Below are 24,907 nucleotides of genomic sequence, written 5' to 3' on the forward strand. Positions count from 1 at the left end.
TAAGTTGCTGGGTTTTGTTCTTCCTTGTTTTTGTTTATTTGCTGAAAATGTTTGCAGCTGCAGTTTCTACAAGGGTGTAACTGGTAACACACAACTCAACTCACAACTGTCAAGGATTGACTTTAAAGCTGCATCAATGAGACTCTTCTTATTGACATCAAACACATGGCATGACGCAGCTTTTTTGCCTCTTACTGCTCTGGCTTTTACAGCCACAGATTTACCCTGTGGTTGATTCTCAAAAAGTTATTCTTGTCTTTATCTCCATCATACATTATCTTATTATCTTTCCAGGGAAACTGAAAATTTCATGGCAACAAACTTCAATAAAATTTTTTGTTAGAATTAGAATCAGAATCAGAAGGAGCTTTATTGCCAAGTAGTGTTTTACACATACGAGGAATTTGCTGTGGTGTTAAGGTGCTACACAAAGACAGACATACAGCTGACATAGATAGATGTAGAAATATATAAATATGTAATAAATAAATGCAAATTAGAATAACAGAATAATAGAGAAAAATAATACAACTGACAATATAAAAAAATTAAAACAATAATAAAAATAACAACAAAAACAATTTACAATTAATAACAAATTAACAACAAATATGTGTAATGTGCCAGGTTCTTAGGCAATTTAAGTTAATTTCTTAACATCTGGCAATGAGTTTATCCAAATTGTAATGTTTCATTCTGTTTCTTTACCCCAAATAATATTAAAACCTGTTTATCTCTGGACCTATACTCAAGAAAATTAACATTACAATAAAAACAATTCATCAGGTCTAACTACATATTTCTGGTCTCCTTTGATAGGCAGGAATATAAATCCATTGTAAGTAAACCTATTTATGTTACCACTCCAGAGCAAATATAACATTTTATCCTCACCTAGTATAAAATCTAAATTTCAATGGCAATCTCAGCATTATAACAAATATGCTTTAACATGCTGCAACTCCATGTCTTCTCCCACTCCCTGACTATAGGCTACAACTGGAAATTTGATGATGACACTAAAATGCAACAATTATGATACATTTTAAAGACATACCCATGTCTCCATGTTTTGGCCATGTTTACTATTTACATGTTACATGTCCCAGATGGCACCCGAGAATTAGATTAGTAAATACTAGTTTTATGGTTTTAAGGTTTTATATGACTACACATACAAAAACCGCAAAGGTTAGACATTTGTAATTGTAAATGAATAAATGTATGTTTGTTTTTATTGTTCTCTGATGGTTTCCTTATGTGAGTTTTGGTTGTACAGAATCATCCTGCTGGAAAATGTGGAGTCTCCGTATTCATTTGAGGAGTCGTTTGTGTGGATAGCTTGACAGGAGAGATATCACGAGCACTGTGACTGCAAGCCTGCGCCAGACAGAGAATGTGTTTTGCTACACGCTCAGTTAGTTGCTTGGTGTTTGATGTGTTTAGGTAAAAATGGTTAGCACGAGCTTTTAGTCAAGCTTCATTCCGTTAAGTCAGTGTGCCAAATGAATACGTTGCACTCATACTAAATGGAATGGCATGCCTGTATAAGGTGTGCAGGAAAGTGCTTACTCACGCTCTGTATTCATTTAAAATCATCATTTTATAAATGAGTCCGTCCCTTCCACTTCTGCCCCATGGGGCCTTATTTCAGAAGAAAGATGTTCAGTAATCAACGGCGAGAGACAACACTTTTTTATCCCTTTTGAACTGTATCCTATAATGGTCCCTTGGAGGTCTACTGGAAGGGGAGGGACTTAGGCTCTCTATTGAATCAAGTTTAATCCCTCATGTGCAACAGCTTCTATTCATTGATCCTTTTGTTTTACTGCTAGTAATCATGACCCTCTGCAGGAAATGTATGAATAAGATGAATGAATTGTTTTGTTGTGCAAATTAACAAGCTTTTTTAAGCTTTTTAAAAAAGCTATCACCATCAAATTTCGGTTTTGAAATATATGATATGTGCTGCCCATCAGAAAGACTCTTTTGCAGGGTGAAGCCACTGCCTGGTCTGTGACACAGTTGAATGTTGCACAATGACCAACAATCAGCATCACTTCCTTCCCCAAATCTGAGTCATTATCTCTAAAATAGAAAAGAAACTTACATTTTAAAGGCAAAGGAACACAACAAATGAATCATTAAAAAGGGTCAAAAGATTATAACATAAAAGTACTGAAGAGTGTCTTACACAGGTTGGAATTTACTGGTTGAGGCAGCAGATTTGGACGTGATTCCGCTCAGACAATCAAAAAGTGGAGGCTTTATATAATAGCCTCTGACTTTTGTACAGGACATTTGTTTGTGGTCTGAAAAGTTAAAAATGTAAAACATTTTAATATATTTATTACACTCACACAGATACTTTACTGTGGTTAACAAATGCAAATAACACCCATATCTGCTGTGATTTTTCTGTTGAGCTCTGTTCTCATCAGTAGCAAAAGCTGCTTCCTCCCCCATCTTCTCTACCAAAAGACTCTGCACTGGACCGGGACCCTAGGAGCCGTAGGCTGGCCTTTGCCAGTATACCATGACTTTGTCAAACATCTGCAGGGGTCTTGTGCTCAACCCAGGGTGGCTACTGCGTCACGCTCTGCACTCAGCCACCTAGTTGGTGCTGCCCAGCTTGCCCTGAATGGCGTGACAAAGGTGGGCCCAACCTTAGCGATCCTCCCACGGGTAGTAGAGTTGCTCCCCACCCAAATAAGAAAAGGGCATGGTCTGCAGCCACGGCCTCTAGACTGGCAAACGCTTTTTTAGTGAATTTATAAGGTCTGATACGGGACCTGAAGTCCAAGAGCCCAGCTGCCTGTCTGACATGATGATCCAGGGTGCTAGCTCTCAGGCCAGGGTTCTTGGTAATGCCTTGGCACAGCTGGACATGGCCCAGTGGCATATTTTCCTGAGCTAGTGTAAATTGGTGGATGCAGATAAAGCTGCTGTCTGGCGAGGCCGAAATATGTCCTGGTGAAGTGTTCGGGCCTACAGCAGAGGCTGAAGTGCTTGGCGTCAGTGCACCTCTTGTCCATGGGGGGACAGTGCTGTTATAGAGGTACAGGTACCTCTAGGTGCTTCCCTTTCAGATGCTCAGGTCAAGGCTTTGTTTCAAGCTATAGGGGCAGGCTGTTGGTTCACAGCAGTGGACCTTCACAATGCCTATTTTCACATTCCCATCAGTCCAGGTCCTTTCAGGACAGAGCCTTTAAGGACAACATCATGCCTTTTGGTTTGCCCCACAAATATTCACGAAATGTATGGATTCTGCACTTAATCCTCTGCTGCCGAATGGGTGTTCAGCTATCTGGACAACTGGCTGGTGTGTGCTCCATCAGAGAGCCTGGCATGGAGCCCAACAGAAGCTTTGTTGGCACATCTGGCTGCTCTCGGATTATGTCTGAATGTAGAAAAGAGCCACCTGGACCAGTCTAGTATCTAGGACTAGTTCTGGAATCAGTCACCATGAAAGCTTGCTTGACCCTGTAAAAAAGGAAGGTGATCTCGGAGCGCATCACGGGCTGCATTTCATGCAGGGCACTGTCAGTGGGTGTAGGACTTGTTCTCAGCAGCTGCCCCAGTTGTGCCATTGGACCTGTTGCACACACACATCTGCCTGCCTGGAGACAGGCTTTATTGGCCAAATAAGTGTCATCATCAAAACTACATTATATATATATATACGTTACATTTATAGAACACTGCACATGATGTCTACATTTCAACTTCACTTTGTATGTCCTGTATTTATTCCTAACTGCGCTTCTTTCCTTTACTATCAGTCGTCTGTCACACTTATGTGCATCCACACCTGAATCCACGGAAGTCAACTATTGGATAGATGTTGTGTCACCTACACCTGTTTAAACTTGACGGGGTGGCCGAACAGTCCAAGTTAAACTTGCTTCTTTGTTTCTGTGAAGGTTGAAAGCAATGTAGTCCAGCTGAAATCTGCCGCTGTGCCAGTGCAGTCAGGGTTAGAATATAAAAGACTCAGCCGGAGGAGTGAATTCGGGGTTAGAATACTTATCAGTGGAGAGAGAACATGTCTGCTGCTATACTGACTCTACTCAGCTACCTTTGATTTGAATTTGGGTTCAGCATATTCCTGTCTAAAGCTTCACTTCTATCACTGTAAACTGTGCTGCTCAGTGTATTCATGTTTGACTACAACATCAGTCAGTCAATAATGTGATTTCTGGAACTGTTCAGGTATTAGTAGTATAATCTCTGCGAGCTGCATCAATGATGTGAATGTCTTGATGAGCTGCTCTGACATAAGTTACATAGCACTGATTTGTTTCCCAAACATATGATCAGTTGCCACTATGACAAATAATCATCTAATGTGCCAAATACAATGTAATAAACTACCATATCCAGCTCATGAAATGAAAGGCTGCCTGACATTTGGTCATGGTTACCTACCTGAGTGATGTCACCCACAGTCATGCTGTGCACCTTAAGTTATAAAATCTCTTCTGTCTCTTTCACAAGCATCAGCAACCCAACAAAGTAAAAAACAAAAATAAACAAAACATGAATGTTAAATAGTAGAGGACTAAAAAGTGTAATGTTTCTTTCTGAAATATAGTGAATTAGAAGTACACAACAATAACAAAAGTATTTGGACATCTGAACAAAACATGTTCCACACCAGAATATGTGACTATGTATATGGAGCATGTGATTTTAAGACCATGGGCTTTAATGTTTTAGTTCTGTGTCTTAGTTAATGTCTTTGTACTTACTCCTAGTTCTGTGTTTGCATTATTTTGGCTTTCTCTGCTCTGAGTTCTGTTTTATCCTAGCTTCACCCTGTTGGTTGTGGTTTATTTGTGATCTGTCTGCTCGCGTCTGGATTAGTTTATTTGTTTCATTCTGATCTGTTACATCTTATTTGTTACGGCCTGTGTTTAGTGTTCAGTAACCTGTGTTCTGTCTGTTCCCCCGCTAATCCCTCTGCCTGCCTTTCTCATTAGTCCTGATCCCTCTCACCTGTGTTGCTCCCGACTGCTCGTTAGTCCCTGATGGATAAATGGTTGGTGTTTATGTTCAGTTCCCGTCCGGTCATTGTAGCTTGTAATGCTCTACCTCTTGTGGATACATTTAGCCTGTTCGTTCACCCTGCTTGTTTCTGTGGATTTTGGATTTCTGTTGGATCACCTTGTTTTATTTTGACTGTTTATTTTGGAAAGCCTCAGTTCAGCCAATCTGCCTGTAAGTGTGCTCGCCTTTAGTTTGTTTAATAAACCTTTTGAAGTGTACCTGCTCAGCTCAGTGTCCTGCATTTGGGTCCACCAACCTTTCAACCACACCCCACCGTGACACATGCGTAGTTCCTAGTTAAGGACTACTAGCCAATCAGAAGCAGGTTAGGGCAGGTTGTGAGAGCTCTGTCTCTACATCACAGTAACAACTTTATGTCCACTGACTGCCTGGAGGGTAGCTAGTGTTTGGAAGGGAGACGAGAGGTGTGCTGCAGCTCACTGTTTTTCCACTGGTGTTTTTGAGAGCGTGTCGGACTAGACTCAAAGGAGAGGGAAAAAGCCACAAAGCAGAATTTGACCTTTTTAATGTCCTTGGTTACAATTAAAAAAAAGGTACAAAAAAAAAGGTGGGCGTGCTTTGTAAAATATAAACAAAATGATCTGCAAAACAATGAAACCCCATATTTAATTGAAAATAGCACAAAGACAACTTTCAAATGTTATTATTGGAAAATTATGATTTTTCAAATCATAGCCAACAAAGACTGGAAAAGTTGGACTGAGGCAAAGTGAAAAACTGTCAAAATGTGCAATTCTGGTTGGAAATCATGGACGCCGCATCGTCTGGGCCAAATAGGAAGTGCATAGTATCCAGCATCTGTAATGGCATGGGCTTGCATTAGTGCACATGGTATGGTTAACATGCACATTTGTGAAGGCACCATTAAAGCTGAACGATATATAAAGGTTTGGAGCAACATGCACTCACCAGCAACTTTATTAGGTACACTTTGCTAGTACCAGGTTGGACCCCATTTTGCCTTCAGAACTGCCTTAATTCTTCATGGCATACTTTCAACAAGGTGTTGGAAACATTCATGCACATCCATGATGAGAATCATGGATGTGCATGAATTCGTTCCACCACATCCCAAAGACGCTCTATTGGAGTGAGATCTGGTGACTGTGGAGGCCACTGGAGTACAGTGAACTCATTGTCATGTTCAAGAAACCAGTTTGAGATGATTTGAGCTCTGTGACACCACCAGCACCAGTCTGAATCGTTGATACAAAGCAGGATGGATCCATGCTTTCATGTTGTTTATGCCAAATTCTGACCCTACCGTCTGAATCATGAGACCAGGCAACGTTTTTCCAGTCTTCTACTGTCCAGTTTTGGTGAGCCTGTGTGAATTGTAGCCTCAGTTTCCTGTTCTTAGCCGACAGGAGTGGCACCCGGTGTGGTCTTCTGCTGCTTCAAGGTTCACCGTGTTGTGCGTTCAGAGATGGTATCCTGCACACCTTGGTTGTAACGAGTGGATATTTGAGTTACTGTTTTCTTTCTGTCATCTCCAACCAGTCTGTCCATTCTCCTCTGACATCTGACATCAACAAGGCATTTTCATCCACACAGCTGCCGCTCACTGGATTTAGAGTCTTTTTCGGAACCATTCTCTGTAAACCCTAGAGATGGCTGTGCGTGAAAATCCGGCACCAACAACCATGCCACGTTCAGAGTTACTTAAATCCCCTTTCTTCCCCATTCTGATGCTCGCTTTGAACTTGAACCACGTCTACATGCCTAAATGCATTGAGTTGCTGCCATGTGATTGGCTGATAAGCTATTTGTGTTAACAAGCAATTGAACAGGTGTTCCTAATAAAGTGGCCGGTGAGTGTACGCTGCCTAGCAGACGTCTTTTTCAGGGACGGCCTTGCTTATTTCAGCAAGACAATGCCAAACACACACAGTATAGTTCCTCAGTAAGAGTCAGGGTGCTAAACTGGCCTGCCTGCAGTCCACCCACTGAAAATGTTTGTCACATTTTGAAACGTAAAATAGAACAAATGAGACCTGAACTGTTGAGCAGCTGAAATCCTACATCAAGCAAGAATGAGAAAACATTCCACTTTCAAGGTCACAACATCTCCTCAGTTAGCGGACGCTTACAGAGTGTTGTTAAAAGAAGAGCATCCAAGGAAGGTTAAAATCAAGGGCAACTGGACTTGGTTGAAGATACTCGTCCAGATACTGTCCAGATGATCGATACCGCTGTTTCGTTAGTGCTCCTGACTGTTGTAACGACAGTCGTCAAGTCTGAACGACCATCACTGGCAACTTCACCTGAGGCCAAAAGTGAATATTGTATATAGAATATATATCAAATTCTAAACAGGCATATAATTTACCAAAAACAACAGTTTCTCAGTTTCAAAATTTTAAAGTTGTCTTTGTGCTATTTTCAATTAAATATGGGGTTTCAATATTTTGCTGGGGTGCCAGGAGCCAAACCGCATCAGTACTATATTTCCTGTCATCGAACTGGCCTTAGTTGGTCTTAAGAGCGGGCTAGACCTAGCGGTGGATGGCTAATATTGAATAAAACGTTTAACACACCGAGTACAACGTGACAAGTTTCATTTTAACATAGCTTCAGGATACCTTCTGAATATAACAAGTATACCAAGGTTTATGTGGTTTCTATATAGGCCTTCTTAAATCTGTTTTTTTGTTTGTTGTTTTGTTTACTTAGGTGCATGGAGGTGAAGAGAAGAGATGGGGGATCTGAGGATACTCAGTGTAGCATTACTGTTGTAGGCTACAGTATGTTTACCCATTGGTGCTAACATTTTGAAATAAAAACATTCTGGACAAACCCTTGGATTATTTATGTATGTTCAGTATATATATATAATATGGATTTATATTATTTACATAAATCTTATGATAAATAAATAGATTTAATAGTTTTATAGAATACTATTAAATAAAACTGCAAGAGATGTGTGGGCATTCAAATCTTTTGTAATTTCCAAACTTTACAAATAGTGCAAATGTAACATAAAAACAAATAAAAGCTTTTTAACAGCAATCCATTTGATAGCCTTTAACTAATTTACACAAGTGTGGGTCAGAGTTGCTATAATAAGCAGTTATGGCAACATGAGAACTGCAAACTTTTACACAAAAAACAAAATCTCTCAGGCCCAGCTCACTGTTACAGGAAATCCTTGCACTGAAGTAAAAACACAGATATTTTCATTGCAAAAACAAGCAGGAAGTATCCTGTAATTCTTGGAAGAGATAGATTCACTTTCAGCAAATGATGATATTGGCTTTTGCATGCATCATGCAGAAACATTCACATTCACATCTTCACCTATTATTTCAGAAAAACTACATTTGCATAATGTAAAAGTTGTAACTTCACACAATATTTCATATTTCATATTTTTGAACAGGAAAATAAATTACATGCTACTTAAACCTTAGTGGAGATTGTTCCTAATCTGTACCAAAAGAAAATAAATCCTACATGTACATGCCTCATTTTGTTTCACTAAATGCTTCTGTCCTGTATGAATATTTTCTACACAAATGACAGTGAAAATACAGACCAAAAAGCTAATCCAATCTGTGTGGCTGCTTCTCTACTTGATATGACATTTCATCATCTCAAAAACCAAAACCATAAACATGAGATACAATGTTTTCATTTCCAAATGGACCTATTTTTAGCTTTGTGAAAAAACTAAAGCAAACAACAAACATAGCCAAACACAAGCGCTGGAAGACGTGACCAAAATTCAATTCCAATGAAAGTGCCATGATCAGTAAATCCTGCGCAAAACTCGGGCAGTTAGCACATCGTACAGTAAGGCAACTGTGGAAGGTTCAAAAAGTGTTGTTTCCTCCAGGGCTGGACCAGTATTTGTTGTTGTACCTACAACATATAGCTTTGACTGTGACCACAATCATTCTATAACCATATCTAAGTTGTTTTTTAACCCGAACCACATTCCTTTCTTAACCCTAACCCTAATTAAGTAGCTTCTTAAGCCTAAACTTAACCAAACCTTACCCAGATCAGAAAAAATGGACATATGAATAATTTCTTGGCATATATGGAAAGCACTGATAAACAATTCTTTCTGCTGATGGGGGCCCACAGATCCAAAAACATTCACATGGGTGGGTTTAGAAAGCAACGTGTATTTTGTCGTTCGGTTTGTACTGGCACGAGATTTTGGTTATCAGAAGGTCCAATCCAAACATGTCATCGCTGCTGTCAGCCTTAGCGAACAAACACTGGTCAAACCTGGTCTCTCCTGGTTCTGGCAGCTCATATATCTGTACCAAACGTTTTCAAGTCTCAAACACAGTCAATCAAACACACCTTACATTCACAATCACCTTCTGTAACCAGTCAGTGAAAACCACAGCACACACACTGCAAAGCAAATAGTCCAAAGGTACAACGGCTCTCTGAGGCTCTGATGCCTCTTCTGCTAAGTGGGTCAGAATCCCTTGGTGCTGAACATTCTGTAGCGAATGGTAAATGGGTTGCATTTGTAGAAATGACTCTACTGCCCACTTCAGTTACCTTGATCTTTGGTCATAAAATGGAGCCTAATGCCACATTTTAGAAACTCAAAAGGGAAAGAAAACCAAAACTATTTAAAACTAGCTTTAACATGGACATTTCTCAGAGCCTCACTCTGGTTTTGGACCATCTGAATATTCAAATGTACTGCCCCCTCATACTGGTTCAGTGTGTTCTCAGAAGAATTCATAGAAGTGCCCTCCCTGGATCCTTTGTTTGACGGTCCTGGCCTAAACGTCTTCTTACTGCTGACTTAAAGCCACACCAGTCAATCTGACAGCAGGTGAAACAGGACCAAACACCCATTCTTGGTTTCGTCTTGACCCACTTTCTCTTAGACAGGTGACCCAGTGTTTCGTGGCTGGACGCTGACTGAATCACTGCATCACACACTTCTCTTTCTGCTGTTTGGCGTACTTCCTCCTCCGCTGCTCCAGGCCTCGTTCAAGACGCTCATCCTCCTCCAGAGCTCTGAAGACAAGCAGGCAGGAGAAGAGTCACAGGATGTCTTCACAGGATGTGTTTCAGATGCACTTTCTCAGAATCAGAATTAGTCAGAAATTAGTAATTAATTATCAATAAAAAATCATTATCAATAATGAATAAACACAGTAAAAGAAAATAAAGAAAGATTTTAAAAAATCATGCAATAGAAAGAGAACACTGGCAATGAAAATATAAATTATGTCATAATATTTATATAAAAATATCTTTTTGGAATGAAGGAGCAGACAGTTTGTGCAGGAATGTGCAAAATACTGACAAACAAATGTGCAATAATTCTCAGTGTTAAGTACAAGGAATATGTGCAATATGCAGAGACTGTATGAGATTGTAACGTGCTGTGTCTGTGGGGAGGTATAAGAGTCTGCTGCAGTCTCTTCCTGGAGGGGAGTGCCTAAAACAGTTTGTGTCCAGGGTAGGAGGGGTTGGCCACAATCTTTCATGCACACCTCAGAGTCCTGGAGGCATAAAGGTCCTGGGACCTGTACTATAAAGCGGGATTTGAGTTTAGCGAGGTAATGTCAGAATTTACCCTGGGTTTTCAGTCCTACCATGGTGGTTCACTTCTTACTAGGTGACATCGCCATGGTAACTTATGCTGAACTCGAGGTCAATGTTATGCTTCATTCTGTGTCTTAGCACTCCATTTTAGCTCCTGTCTCTTTAAGGGCCCCGTCCTTACTGTAGCACTTTTTTTACATAGTCTGGGGGTCTTTAGACACACTGGAGACACATATTTATGTTGAAAAGACATGGAAAAGTGCATTTTGTATAATACGGGACCTTTAAGTGTGTCTCACCCTCTCTCCTTGGCGTCGATGCTGTGAACCAGTTCGTCTCTCTGGTTGACCAGTGAAACCAGCTCCTGAAGCAGCAGCTGCTCTCTGTGTTTATGGGCCTGAGTCTTCTGCCAGTCTGCACCACAAAGACAACAGAGACAAACAGAGGAACAGAAGTAAGAAGAACTTTCTGGAAAAGAAAAATGGAAAATGATCCAAACACCAGTGTGTAAAATACAAGGAGTGGCAGAGAGTCTCTGTCCTAACAGACGATATGCAGCAATACCCCAACAGAGAAGAACAAGAAGATGGCAAGCTAGACCACATGGATGTAAACCATATTGGATTTAAAATACTTCGACTTCAGCTAAAATCGGCTTAGCAGAGCCGACAAGTTTGTTAGACCTCAGGGATAAACAATGCATTTGGTGAGTAACAGTGAATGTCGACAGTAAATATAACTTTCCCCAGGGCTCCACTGATTATTTTTTCTAGTTCAAAGTTGATTTACATGATGAAATGGTGAAAGGTTAGGAGCAGCACGCAAATGGGAAAACACACAAATTTCTGTCAATAAACACTAAAGTTAACCTCTGTGGCTCTGCTCATGCTCTGCAGATTTGAAAAGCCTAATATAAGCTTTTACCCTACAATATACATAAACCACTCCATGTGCAAAATAAAAGTCTTATTTGTCCAACAGGAAAAATGAAATGAAACCAGTCCCTACTTCCCTAGATATATAGATAGATAGATAGATAGATAGATAGATAGATAGATAGATAGATAGATAGATAGATAGATAGATATTCTGACTACTCAAAGTGCTTTACACTACATGTCACATTCACACTGAGGTGTAGGTGGCAGAGACAAAAATTTGGGGTTCTGTATGTTGCCCAGGGACCCTTCAACAAGTGGGCTGGGTGAAGCTAATCTTCAAATTAGTGGGTGACCCACTCTAGCTTCCTGGTACATGTAGGCACTGCGCGAGCAGGAGAACTCTGCTTACTCAGTCAATATGCACGCACTGAGGAATTTATTGCTTCAAATTACTGCATTTACCATTAACACTGACTGGACATCCACATAAAAGGTGCCGAATTCCCCTTAAAGAGTGTCAGTGTGTCATGGACTGTGTTCTGGAGTGTGATTGAAGCAGTATGTTCAGCAATAAAGTCGTACCTTCAAGTGCCATGATGTCCCTCAGCTCTTTGTTTAACAGCTCAAATCTTCTTTCCAAGTCTTGTTCCTCCAGTCTGTCAATCACAAGAGAGGCATTACAAGATGTGTTATTTCTGTGCTTATGGAGGAGAGTTGTCTTATATAGATGGAGTTTTCTCAGTTGTTATGGAGATGGCTCAGCTGTCATCACATGATTGTTTTTCCAATTGTGAATACAGTGCTGTAAATTCTACAGCTTATACTGTACATGTTTCCAGCTGCGTGTGTTGTGGATGTCTTACAGTAGCTGCAGATGGTCCTGCCTCCTGATTAAAGCATTCTTCTTGTTGACCAGCATAAACCATTCCTGAATCAACCTCTCCTCCTCCACCTTGTCACTGCCTGCAGGAGAAAATCACATTACTGTGACTCCTCTGTCAGCTAAAGTCTTTCTCTTTCTTTCCTAAATTGGGATGATGGAGTTGTGGAGTGAATAAAGTAGTCAAAAAGAAACAGCTAACAATAAATTTGGTAACCTATTACTAACTATTACAGTTTTTATATACAGTATATAGGCTTTTGGTTTTGTTTTGGCAGACAAAATTTAAGTGATACATTCCAATTATCCAAAATTAGTCCATAGTGCCTTTAAGTTACATACTATTCCCTGAAAATGGACTAATTTTGTTCCCTCAATTTAATAATTTGTACAATTGAATTACTTTGTTCCCTCAAAATGTATCAATATTAGGAGGATCTTACCCGTTTCCAGTAGTTGTCTGAGCTTCCTCTCCACCACACCTGCTCTGTTATCAACATGGTTTTGTTCTGCTTCCAGGGCTTCCATCTGATTCAGCACATACTGGCTTGGGTCCTGGATAGATTGCCAAACACACACAAACACAAACCCAATTACTATCTAATAATCTATGCTTTGTTATCAGTGGTACAAACATGGAACATGGAACATGCACTGGGTAGGGGGTGGGGACTTCTCTCTCTCTGTACTCTCCATTTCTCTCTCAGTCTCTCACTCACTGAGGAGGACGAGGCGTGAGCAGCTCTCTTCGGCGTCACGTGCATGCCAGGAAACAACGTTTGGTGTAGCTGTATTGTTGCCCGGGTGGAAACAGTAGACTTTTACATTGAAGGGCTTATACACAATGTGTAGGGCCAGAAACAGTTTGGGGTAAAATGTGTCAAAAAGTGTGAGAAATATAGGAGAAAAATTACCCCATGAAAATAGTAATTTCGCTGGTTCTGTGATGCACAAAAAAATGTATCTATCATTTTATAGCTGCCTCTTTCACAATGTAAGCTTATGGGAAAAAGGCATCACGTGACAGACCTGGAAATTGTAATTCCACAGTTGGGTCACTATGTCACTTCCTAGAGGCTTGCTGCCGGGTCACCAATGTCTTTATTTTACATTGTTTTGATGTCAAACTTCCCAGCTAATGCGATACACAGTATACTGGTAATGTAGAACACACACAAAATCAAGTGAACCGACAGTTGGTGGTAATGTTACTGGTAGAGTAAAAAACTGGAGTAAAAAAGGCATGTATTTTGAGTAAGTGTGAGATAGTCTAACCATAATGTACTCCTTATAATAAAGAGTGTTAGACAGGCTAACTGACCTGGCCTTCAGGTTTTCCCTCCTCAACCGCAGCCTCTGTTCTCTCTGTGAGACAAACAGAAATTAACTGTACCACTTGTATAAATGAAGCAATGCCTAACAACTTTAATTTCATCAATGGAAAAACATTCCAAATCATCATGTCCAAATACAGCAACAAAAGACAGGGTCAAGTTTTAAAAAGGTGGATATATTAATTCAGTAGTGAGACTTTTTGACAGCAAAAAATGACTAACCAGTTTCTGACTTCCTCCGGGTAACTTTGTCCTCATGCCCTGCAACAACCTGCAGACAAAAAAGTTCCTCATATAACAAGAGAAGTTAAAGAGAAAAGGTAATAATAAGTATTTAAAAGGGATAAATGAATAAGGTAGCATACCACTGATATGTCTGTTTCATCTAGCGACCCACTCCTCCGCTGTGACCTACGCTTCTTGACCAGATCAGCATCTTTAACATGAGAGAAACCTGACTTGGACAGGAAATGAGTCCTTGGTGGTGCCACTGGTAATTGAGTCCCACCTGCCCCAGCAATCTGCTGTCGTTTGATTCTGGGAGGTGGAACCACATCCTTACTGGATTTACTGTCCTTCTCTCCTGTGCCAGCAGTCCCATTAGTCTCAAGACTTATACCCTCCTCCTGGAGCCTCTGGGCACAGTAGCGAACAGTTGCCTCGGGGTCCTCTTGGCTCTCCCTGTCCCTGGCTACTGCATAGCTGGACTCGCTGCTATCCTTCTCTATGTGAAGCACACTGAGCTGCTGGCCTGTGAAATGGGTGCGGATCTGGTTGAGGTAAGTCATGACAATGAGGCGGTCAGGCACTGCTAACATGACCATGTCTGAAGGCTCCATTAGTCTGGAAATGCCAAGTTCGGCAAAGCCATCAAAGGCCTGCAGTTTGTAGAAACACAGATGGAGGGATCAGATTAGGATTTATCAACCAACACATGAAAAATGTACAACAGATTTAGTTTATCACCTTCTTGTTGTTGCGCTTGATGTCATACGGGTCCAGCATTTCAAAATTACTACACACAAAAAAAGAAGACAAAATGAACACATAAAACAAACTTTTTATCTGTAGACCAAATATCAACTGTTTCTTACATCTTTTCTGGGTAGAAGTGATGTAAGATGGCACAAAAAGCGAGGCCGTTCCTCCAGGAGGTGCTGAAGTTGGTGATCTTCACTCCCTTGTGACCCTGTGTGACTTCCTGACACCATTCCAGTAGAGACTGACTGGATGTCACCAACATGGGACTGGCCAAAAGGCTCTATAACACACACAAAAACAATATTGAGGAATGATTTTAATATTAATATTATAAGATCACATTTAAGACAATGTGGTCCAGGAACCTCCCTGAGCTATGAAGTGAGTCAGAGCTTGTAACTGAATAAAGACCATTATTAAATGGATTTTCTTGCCATTTTAGTTATAGAGGAATAACAGAAGCATAATATATTTGACATATGAAATATGTTTACTTAACAAACATGTAGCATTGTTGCCAATTAACAGATCTGTCAGACACAGAGCAATATTAGCATTGAGTTGTGTTTCTGTCAACCTGATTAATGTCTAATCTACACTTTCTTCACCAGCTAGACTCTAACTGACTGATTGCTGATTGGTGTTGGGCAAGTAGACAGTGGGTTTATCAGCACATTTCTGAAAATTGCTGCTTGCTGCTGCTGGAAATGAAGTTGATAATAACGGAGTTTGCAGGTCAGAAAACCAGAACCAACAAGGATCTCCTTGAAGCTGAGGGTAACTGCGAAGTTGGTGATAATTTTCTGAGTTTCAAAGCAAAATCTTGCACATTACAAATAGTCATTTGATTAATTGTTAATATATAAACATTAATAAGTGCAGCTTTGGCATACTTCCGGAGAGGCAGCCCCATCTGCAGGTATTTTCTGAGGTGTTGTTGGTTCACTGGCTTGGTGGAAGCCAGCAACTTGTGACTTGGTGTCGTCTAGGTAAGAACCACTCAAACGCTTCTTGCCACAAAGCCCAGGTACAGGCTGACCTGAAGATTCTTCTCCTCTCTCCATTTGTCTGGAAAGACACACAAAACAATGCAAAGTGAGTAATACATTCCACAACAGATTTGAAAACAATGTTTGTCACAAACAACTAGGGCTGGGCAAAAAAACAATAATGATAATTATCGCAATATAATTTTCCTCAATGACAATATAATAAATGTTATATATATCGTCAATAAATATCTGGTTTAATTAATTTGAATCACGAACAAATTAATTTAATTAATTTTTCTATTAAAATATTTATTTTGTTGAGGAAATCATATTTGTTGAAAAAGATTTGATCAAAATAGTTTTTAATGTTCTACCTCAGATTTGTGATCTGATGTTTGTCACATTCTGAGCATCCAGAAAAGTTTAACCACATAATTAACCATCTGGTTTCTTCAATTTTCACTCAGGAGCAAAAATCAGCCTTTAAACGTGAAAGAAACAACGATTTGACATTTACCTTGATTATTATCGATATCGAATGATATGAAATGTTTTTATCGTGGTAACATTTTTGGCCGTATCGCCCAGCCCTACAAACAACAAAACACTGGTAATTGATGACTTTGCAAACAATGTTGCTAATGAAACCTATATATCTATATGAAACATACACAGACCATATTAGATCATTAGAAAATACATGGAAATTAGAATTTCTATTGTGTGGAGAGAGGGATACGTCAAAACACACACATATATCTTAGTAATGAGTGCACCACCCCCACACCCTAACGTGTACAGATTCATCTTACCTTCCTTCCTCTAAAAAACCAGCAACTACATCTACAGACACAAAGCCAAAGTCCAACTCTTCGTCCCTCACTTCCTTCCTTGAGTTTATTTCCATTGGTTCACTGGCTTTATCATCCTCAACATGTAGCCAGTCATCCTGAGAAGATGCAACAGTGGAAGCAGCAACCTGGACTTTTTCAATGTCAGCCTGCTCCAACACTGCCTCTGCAGCCTGCTCTGGGTCATCTGTAACAACAGGTTTATCTGTAAAGGTCCAGCCTCCAATAATTTCATCCAGTGCCTTCTCAGCATCTTCCACAGAGTCAGCCTGAGGAAATTCTTCCTCTCCCATTGCTGCTAGCACTTCCCGTTCCAACTCTGACTCGCCATCATCTTCTCCTTGGATTGTGACAAAACCTCCTTCAGAGATCACACTTGAATCCAGCGATGTTGAGTCTTTCTTTGTTTCTTGTTCTTTGCTATTGACAGATTTATCCTCTGGTTTTGTCTGAGAGAATTCCATTTCTTGGGGGCATAAATTGTCTACAGGTGGTGTGCTGTCTGAATAAGTCGCACTGAGACGTTTTTTGGCCCGGGGCAACGGAACAGGAAAGCTTGACTTTTCATTCTGTTGAACAGATTCATGACCAGTGGTGTCAGTTACTGCGTCTGGCAGGCAAGGAGGTGGTGAACCACAAATTGTAATGTCATGTGGGAATGAACCACTGAGACGTTTCTTTACTCTTGGTTTTGGTACAGGAACTCTTGAAGCTTGTAGTGTCTTCTCTGAAACATCACCATCCTTTACTTGAACACTGCCCTCACTGGCTAATCTGCTTCTCGTCAACTTTAGACGACCCACTTCTTCTGCAGATATTTCAAGCTGATCACCCAGAGAAAGAGGGGGAAAGTCCTTTCTGTCTTGCACCTTTGACAATTCTTTAGTTGTTAAGGAAATGGATGAAGGACCACCTTGCCCCGCTGACTGTGCCTCTTCACCGTAGGAAGCTTTAGATGTGCTGAGACGTATCTTCACACGAGGTCTTGAGATACAAAGCGTTGTTTGTTTTTCCTTCTCTGCCTCTGTTATCTCTGATGCATCCTCTAATTTCTGAGAAGACGTGATGTCAACCGTATCAACAGACGTTTCACCCACTGAATTCGGCTGCTTTATTTCTTCCACATCACCCATGACAGTGTTCTCGATTTGACTGGTTTCAACTGGTTTTACTGACTCTTTGTTTGCAACATTTAAGATCTGTGCCATAATTTCCTCACCACTGGCAATTTTGCGAGATTTGCTTGAAGGCAATATTTTGTCACGTTGTGGAAGACGTATCTTCTTGATGATTGAGAGAGAAGCAGTTTGCTCAGAATGAAATGTCTCTGGTTCTGGCTTTGGGGTGATGCTCTCAATTTCCTTTGTTTCTGAGGAAGGAATTATGTAAGGAGAGGCCTTGACAGATGTATTAATATCTTTCTTGGGCCATTCTGGGCTACAAGAGGTTTTTTCTGAGTCCTTAGAGCAGACCAATTCTGTGTCTGCCAGTAGAGCTGCACTCCCAACAAAATCAATTTGTTGAGAGTGTTTTTTGGTTGTTTGGTCTATTCTTCCTACAGGTTGTGATGGGATCATTCCAGTGGCTGTTTGACAGGGTGTATCAATGCTCTGTACAGGTTCAAGAGCACCAGAGACCACAGAATTTCTCTCAAAATGTTGAGGAGGAACAGGATCAGATGTTTTCATGGTAGAACTGACATGGGCTTTCAAATTCTGTTTGTCATTAGTTTTTGGAACACATGTCTCTCTAGTAGCACTGACTTTTCTCCTCAGAGGCTTGCAAGGGACAGTTTTCTGAGGAGTTTCATGCGGCAAACTATCATCTCTTCTTTTCACACGAGGAGGAGGGACAACATTCATGGATTGGCTTTTTTGTCTATGGTCACCACATTTTATGCTGCAAGATGGGACAGTGGCAGGTTGTGTGGGAACTATCTCACCAGTAGCATCTTTCCTAAAAGACTGGACTGAACCATCAGATTCAGGTGTTAAACTATCCTTCCTTCTGAGTGGCCGTAACGGAACAGTGTCTTTTTCTTGCTGACACCCTTTCTGCTGAGGTTCTGGAACTTTTCTCTTGGGCTTTCTGCCTCGCTGAGGGACGGCAACGTCAGCTTGTGGTCCAACTGGACTAATGTCCTCCGATGGTTTGTCCATGAGTATCTCACTATGTACACTGGCATTTGTCAGTGACTCATTTAATGTAGGCTGTAGGGAAGTGGCAGACATTTCTTCCTGGCTTGTTTGTTGGGGGCTTAAGGAAAAGAAAGGACAAGCTTCAGAATTTGCTATTTTTTACTTTGTCATTTAGTTGCACCATGCACCCTATACCCAACCAACTATTAATCTGCTCAACCAAAAAGACAGCAACCAAATCTAACACGTTGTAAAAACAAAACTGACCTTCATTTCCAATATTCTGCTTTACCTTTGTGCATGCACACTGTCATTGAAATGACACAGCAGCACATGAAGGACACAAAGACAAAGTTAGCCTCAGTTTACAACACCTACGTAAGACACTACAAAAATGGCAATATTACCATTCCACATCACAATGCCAATCCTTACAGCTATAACAAATAGTTTGCCATCCCAACTTCCTGAGTTGTAAGCGCTCATAAGCACAACAAGAGACAATGTTATCACCAAAAATGCAGAACATGTACACTGTCACACCGTGCAACCAAACACTTCCCCCAGCACTCACCCTTTATCCAGCTGTGAAGAAGATGACACTGTTCTAACCTCATCTTGTTCTGTCTCAGTCTGGTGCCTTGCTAACAAATATTCAACGTACACTGAAGTTTGAACAGAGTCCTGCCCAGTGAATGATCTCTCCTTTGAATGGCACTGATCAAGAACAGTCTCTTGTTCCTCTACTATTTCACTGTCTTCTTTTGATATTTCATTGATATCTGCCTCGGTCAATGGTGGCCATTTCTTCATACTTGCACAAACCAAAAACCCATTATCACTGTCGGTAGTTGGTGATGGAGATGCTGATTGATCACCTACCAAGTCCACCATGTAAGGCTCAGCACTTGTTGGATATTCAATATTATGTTCAAACTGGCCCTCTATCTGTTGCATCAGAGAGCTGTTGTCAGTAAAATGTGGAAATAACTCATCGGAAGGGGTCAGTGTCTTGTCTTTCAGATCCACAGAAGAGACAACCTTGGGTTGGTGATCCACTTCAGCTAAAGGTGAGCTAGATGGCCCCAAAATGGATGCTACTGTTTCATAACTGTGAGACACGGATACTGGAGTGAGTGCATGAAACATGGAGCCATGCAAAAACAATGATTTCAATAAACATGGAGTTTATTCTCAAAACCAGTGAGTATTAGAAAAACTAAAATCTGTGTTAGAAAATAGAATGTAATATAATATATAAATGTATGATAAAGTGGCAAAATCACAGTTTGCATTTAGGCTTACCAATAATCGATGCACACTACGTTGCATGTTTCACACTATTAGTTTCAGATCAGTGTTACACTTACCCTTTGTGGAAAACACCCACAATAGCTTTTACTAATCCCGAGCTCCCTTCCTCTTTTGCTGACACAGTGGATTCTGCCTGTTTTTCTGTTATTGTTCCCTCTGCCTCCAATACTTCCCAACCCAAGACCGCTGCTGGCTCTGATGTGTCCAATAGCTTCTTCATTATTTGGGCTCCCTCTGCTGTTACCCTCTCTATTTGTGATTTGCTGAGGAGCCAAATATAAATGATTTTAAGGCATGATCCAGATAACTCATGCAGGAGTACCATAAAAAATTTTATGAAATCCATAAAGACATTTAACATGCGCTGTATTGTCAAGTTACTAAAACTACCATTTATGTGTCATGCTATTTAACAGTCCATGTTAAGCAAGCACTAAACTGGACTCTTTCACAGCAAACAATGCAAGAGCACTGGGCTCTTCCACTTACCTGTTATCTACAACAAGGTCTATATTTTGCTTTGCATCGCCTTTGAATTTCTCCTCTGTCATAAAAGCAAGTAAAGCAAGTAAAATACACAAAAAGAAACAAGACAAAGTAAGGTGAATATGACCTCGATCTTAACACTGTAAATGTCTCACCAAATGCAAGTGCTGTGCTGGGGCTGTTAAAAGATCTGTAGGGAACATCAGGAATTCTTGTATCTTTGAGATGTGACTGAGTTGACTGTGCATGAGGCAATTCTTGTGATGTATGTTTCTGAGTAGAAGAAGGAAGTAGAACAGGCGTTGTTTCTTTCTCTGTTGGATTCAATTCTGAAATTCTGGGGAACCCAAAAATCCGAGTCAAATTTGGACATGATGGAGTTAGTGCTACCATGTACTTCATTTCATCTTGTGCATGATTATGTTTCACTGGAAGCTTTGCAAAAAGAAAAATCTTCTCATTGTGCACCTCCTGAAATTGGATCTTGCTGTGTGTTGTCCTAGTTTGTATATTTATACATTCAGAGCTTAGCATCCTTGCTGATGGAAAACCAGGAACAGATGAAACACATGGAGCAGATGCGTATAAGCTGACCATGTTTGGTTGTCTGTTTGCAACTTGAGCAGAAGGAAAGCCATGTACTCTGGCCTCTTTTGGGCAGGATGTAACTAATTTCAGCATGCTTTTCATTTTGTAACAATATAGCTGGTCCTGTCCAGCAAATTTCAAAGTCATTTCTGCCCTCTTCTCCTGAGGCTTTGTCAAAATGGGCTTTGTTTCATTTAGCCACTCTGTGCTTGGGACTGTAGTCATGGATGCAAATCCTTTGAGACTTGAAGTACTGGAGAAACAATGTACAAAATTGATTATACTGGGTTGAATCTTGGATTTAGTTTGAGGTGCAGAGGGGAACCCAGGGATCCTGGATACTTCTGGGCAAGATGGTGCTAAAGCCAACATTGTCTTCACAGTTTCTTTGTCTGGATTTGGACTGGATATCACTAAAAGTGTCTCCTTTGATGGCTGATCACACAAAGTGTGTGGATCAAAAAGCCACTGGAATTTTGAGCCCCCTTCAATGGATGCAAATCCAGGCAAACTGGATACTTTGGGGCAAACATGTCTAAGACTCAGCATATGGAATCGGGGGACCGAAGGGAAGCCTGAAATCTTTGATGCTCCTGGGCAAGAAGGGCCCATAGCAATCATGATGTTCGGTTTGTATATGGTGATTGGTGAGCTGTTAATTCTAAACGGAATGGTCTTTTGCATTCTGTGCATCAGAGGACCCAGTTCAGCAACCCATCCGTGTTCCTTGTGCCTTTCAACTGATGAAAATCCCGGTATGATAGAAACTAGGGGGCACAAAGGGAGGAGGCTGACTACATTTAGGCTGTAAAACACTATTTTGGGACTTGGAATAGATGGGAAACCGGGCATGCTTGACACTTTAGGACAGGATGGTACACAGGAAACCATATTCTTCATCATCTCTCTGTTGTCATTCGATGTGTTAAATATGACCCCCTTCTTTGGAAGCCTCTTCAGTAATGACCCCTTTTCTGTTAACCATCCTACATCCATATCACCATCAACTGATGGGAATCCAGGTATTTTCGAAACTTGGGAGCACAATGTTAACAGGCTGATCATATTTTGTGCACAATGCACAGTTCGGGGATTTGGATGAGAAGGAAATTCCGACATCAGTGCCACTTTTGGACAGGAAGGTACAAGGGAAACCATTGCTTTCATTGCTGTCTTATCTCTTTCACACCTGTCAATCAGTGGCACCTGCTTTTCTTTCATTATTGGTTCAAACAATGGCTCCCTGCTCATTTTCCACTCTTCTGAAAATGATGGAAATCCTGGTATCTGTGATACTTTTGAGCAAGAGGTTGCAAGACTGACCATATTTGGCATATCAACAACAATAATCACTCTGGGTTTAGGTGCAGAGGGAAAACCAGAGATGAGTGATTCTCTTGGGCAACTCTGTACAAGGGAAACAACTCCCTTCATGTATTTGTCCATTTTATTGTTCTCAATTAGTAATACAGGCTCCTTTTTCATTTGCTTCTCCCATAATGCCTGATGAACAGTGTTCCAGTCTTTGCTATCTTCTTTCTGCATCGAAGGAAAGCCAGCCATAGTGGAGGCAGCCGGACAAGATGGAAGGAGACTGACCCTACTAAACCCATCATAGATTACAGTAGGTTCCAGAGCAGATGGAAATCCAGGGATGCAAGCTTCTTTTGGACATGTTGGGACTAAAGCTGACATGGCCTTCATATCATCATTGTGAGGTATATCTTCAATCATGATTGTGCCAATTTTTGGCAGAGTTACCTCTAAGGGTTTGTCATCGGTAGCCCAGCTTTTGCTTAAATGTTCCATTAATGATGGAATACCTTCCATACAAGATGTTTTGGGGCAGGAGCTTATAAGGCTCATCATATCTGATCCATCGTGTGTTATAGTAGGTTGTGGCATTGAAGGCATTCCGTGTATGCAAGAATGTTTTGGGCAAGTTGGTACCAAAGCTCCCATTAGTTTAATTTCATCCTTGTCTTTTGGTGACATTGTCGTGACAACAAATTCAGTTTTCATTTTCTTCTCCAGAAGTAGTTCCTGTTGAGATACCCATGATCTGTTACTGTCTTCACTGATAGATAGTGAACCTGGTATATTGGATACACTTGGACAACTAGGATAAATATCTACCATATTTGGTCCATAAAAAACTAAACTATGTTGTTGTACAGATGGAAACCCTGGATTTCTGGCTTCTCTGGGGCAAGACGGTCCCAGTAAAACCATTTCTTTGTTGTTCTTTTCATCATCCTTTGATGCATAGTGTGGAGATATGTCCTTCATTTTTGACTGTTTCTCCCAGACTGGCTTTTGATCTATAAGCCAGTGTTTTCCTTCTTTTACGGGAAATTTGGACGGTATGCCAGCAATGTTTGTCATACTGGGACAGGTGTCCAAGAAAGTAGACTGTTTGTACATAAGTTCAGGCTTCACATAATATGGCACAGATTGTGCACAAGGGCAGGGAGACTTTTTATCCGCCATTTGTTCTATGAGATCAGCATGTCCTTTTAAAGTAAGTGCGCCCTCAGTGGTTATAGTTCCATTGTCCTTTGATGGTTTATCCGAAGTACACTTGCTGTCTAGTAGGCCTTCATTTGATTGTTTATCATTAGCAGTTAATTCAAATATGCTGCTAACTGTTGGGAATATTGGCAGCAGATCCCCCATCCCATCTTCTGTGTCTGTCTTAATTTCATCATCAGTGTCTAATTTCATGGAAGGTAGATTTGTGATCATGGCAGCACCACTGAACGATGGAACAATACTGACCATTTCTTTTGTTATTTCCATTTCTTCCTCTGATGCGTTTCTAGTTACCCCTGCAGTCACTTTTGGTAGCTCCTCCCATAGTATGGTCTTGTCTGTAGGTAATTTTACTGTAGTTGCCTTTGGTAGCTCCTCCCATTGTATGGTCCTGTTCGTACGATGTTTCTCCAACTGTAGCTCAGCATTATTTATTTGGGTTTGGGATGGGAGTTCTGCTGCACCAATAACAATTGGGGATGATGGCTGTAGTGAAACCTTGTTTTCATGTCTAAAGAGAAGGTACATACAATGCAATAAGTTTACTGTTGAAAGTTGCAAAGAACAATAATAATGAATAAGAGCATTCCCATTACCAACACTGTAAATCTACATATTTTTTTCACAATACAATGCATGTATGGTACAGCGTACCTCAGTCAATCTGTGCTAAACAGTAGAATTCCAACTAATTTACATATGATTGCAAAGTTGATAATAAAACTGCATATTACTACTTGTTATCATTTTAAAATAGGTATTTTACTCTCATGCATGCAATTTCAAAATGCTATTCACTCCAAATTTGCTCCAGCTTGTATTAAAACAATTACTACAGAGGTACAAAGCCTCACTCCTGCAAACAAAACATCATGCCACAGCATTTCCTTAGGTTAATTCTACAACTACTGTAGTAGCTAACACCAGCGATATTAGTGTTGGGCGATAGAAATACTTTAAATTGTTCTACAAAAGTATTTACTATATTCATCTAATACTCAGATTCGTACAACATATATATGAAAGCACTGAAGAAGTACTGAACCAGTGTTTCCCACAGAATGTGGCAGGGTAGGGGTGGAGGGGATGTATCCTTATTAGCTAGTAGCATGGGATCACTGGAGTTGTTTACCACTGTTGCCTTCATTGCAGTCAGCTTCACCCGGTTAAGATTCCTTCAGTGTTAATCGAATTAACTACAGCGGTCTCCTCCTCTTCAAAACAAAAGGACCAGGTGAATAAAACTGGTAAAAACACTGAATAAAACAGTGTCACGTTTAAAAATCACTGTTTCTCTGATGCTATGAGGAGACAAAGGATTTTTCCAGGGG

The 24,907-nt window shown here is 40.5% G+C and overlaps 1 protein-coding gene across 1 annotated transcript in view; it reads right to left on the reverse strand.

The window, feature by feature from the left end:
* Window positions 1–7,999: 7,999 nt before the first annotated feature.
* ehbp1l1a (EH domain binding protein 1-like 1a) overlaps window positions 8,000–24,907 on the reverse strand; it is a 47,641-nt gene continuing 30,733 nt past the window's right edge. The window contains exons 9-19 of the mRNA XM_046065171.1: window positions 15,569–15,743; window positions 14,789–14,955; window positions 14,661–14,709; window positions 14,060–14,572; window positions 13,917–13,965; window positions 13,682–13,725; window positions 12,804–12,915; window positions 12,344–12,443; window positions 12,063–12,136; window positions 10,899–11,013; window positions 8,000–10,065 (exon numbers count right to left, since the gene is read on the reverse strand). Coding sequence (XP_045921127.1) covers window positions 9,972–10,065; window positions 10,899–11,013; window positions 12,063–12,136; window positions 12,344–12,443; window positions 12,804–12,915; window positions 13,682–13,725; window positions 13,917–13,965; window positions 14,060–14,572; window positions 14,661–14,709; window positions 14,789–14,955; window positions 15,569–15,743 — 1,492 coding nt within the window. The 3' untranslated portion in view covers window positions 8,000–9,971. The remainder of the gene's footprint in view (window positions 10,066–10,898; window positions 11,014–12,062; window positions 12,137–12,343; window positions 12,444–12,803; window positions 12,916–13,681; window positions 13,726–13,916; window positions 13,966–14,059; window positions 14,573–14,660; window positions 14,710–14,788; window positions 14,956–15,568; window positions 15,744–24,907) is intronic.

The sequence above is a fragment of the Micropterus dolomieu genome, linkage group LG12 (genome assembly GCF_021292245.1).
Source record: "Micropterus dolomieu isolate WLL.071019.BEF.003 ecotype Adirondacks linkage group LG12, ASM2129224v1, whole genome shotgun sequence".
NCBI classification, from domain to species: domain Eukaryota; kingdom Metazoa; phylum Chordata; class Actinopteri; order Centrarchiformes; family Centrarchidae; genus Micropterus; species Micropterus dolomieu.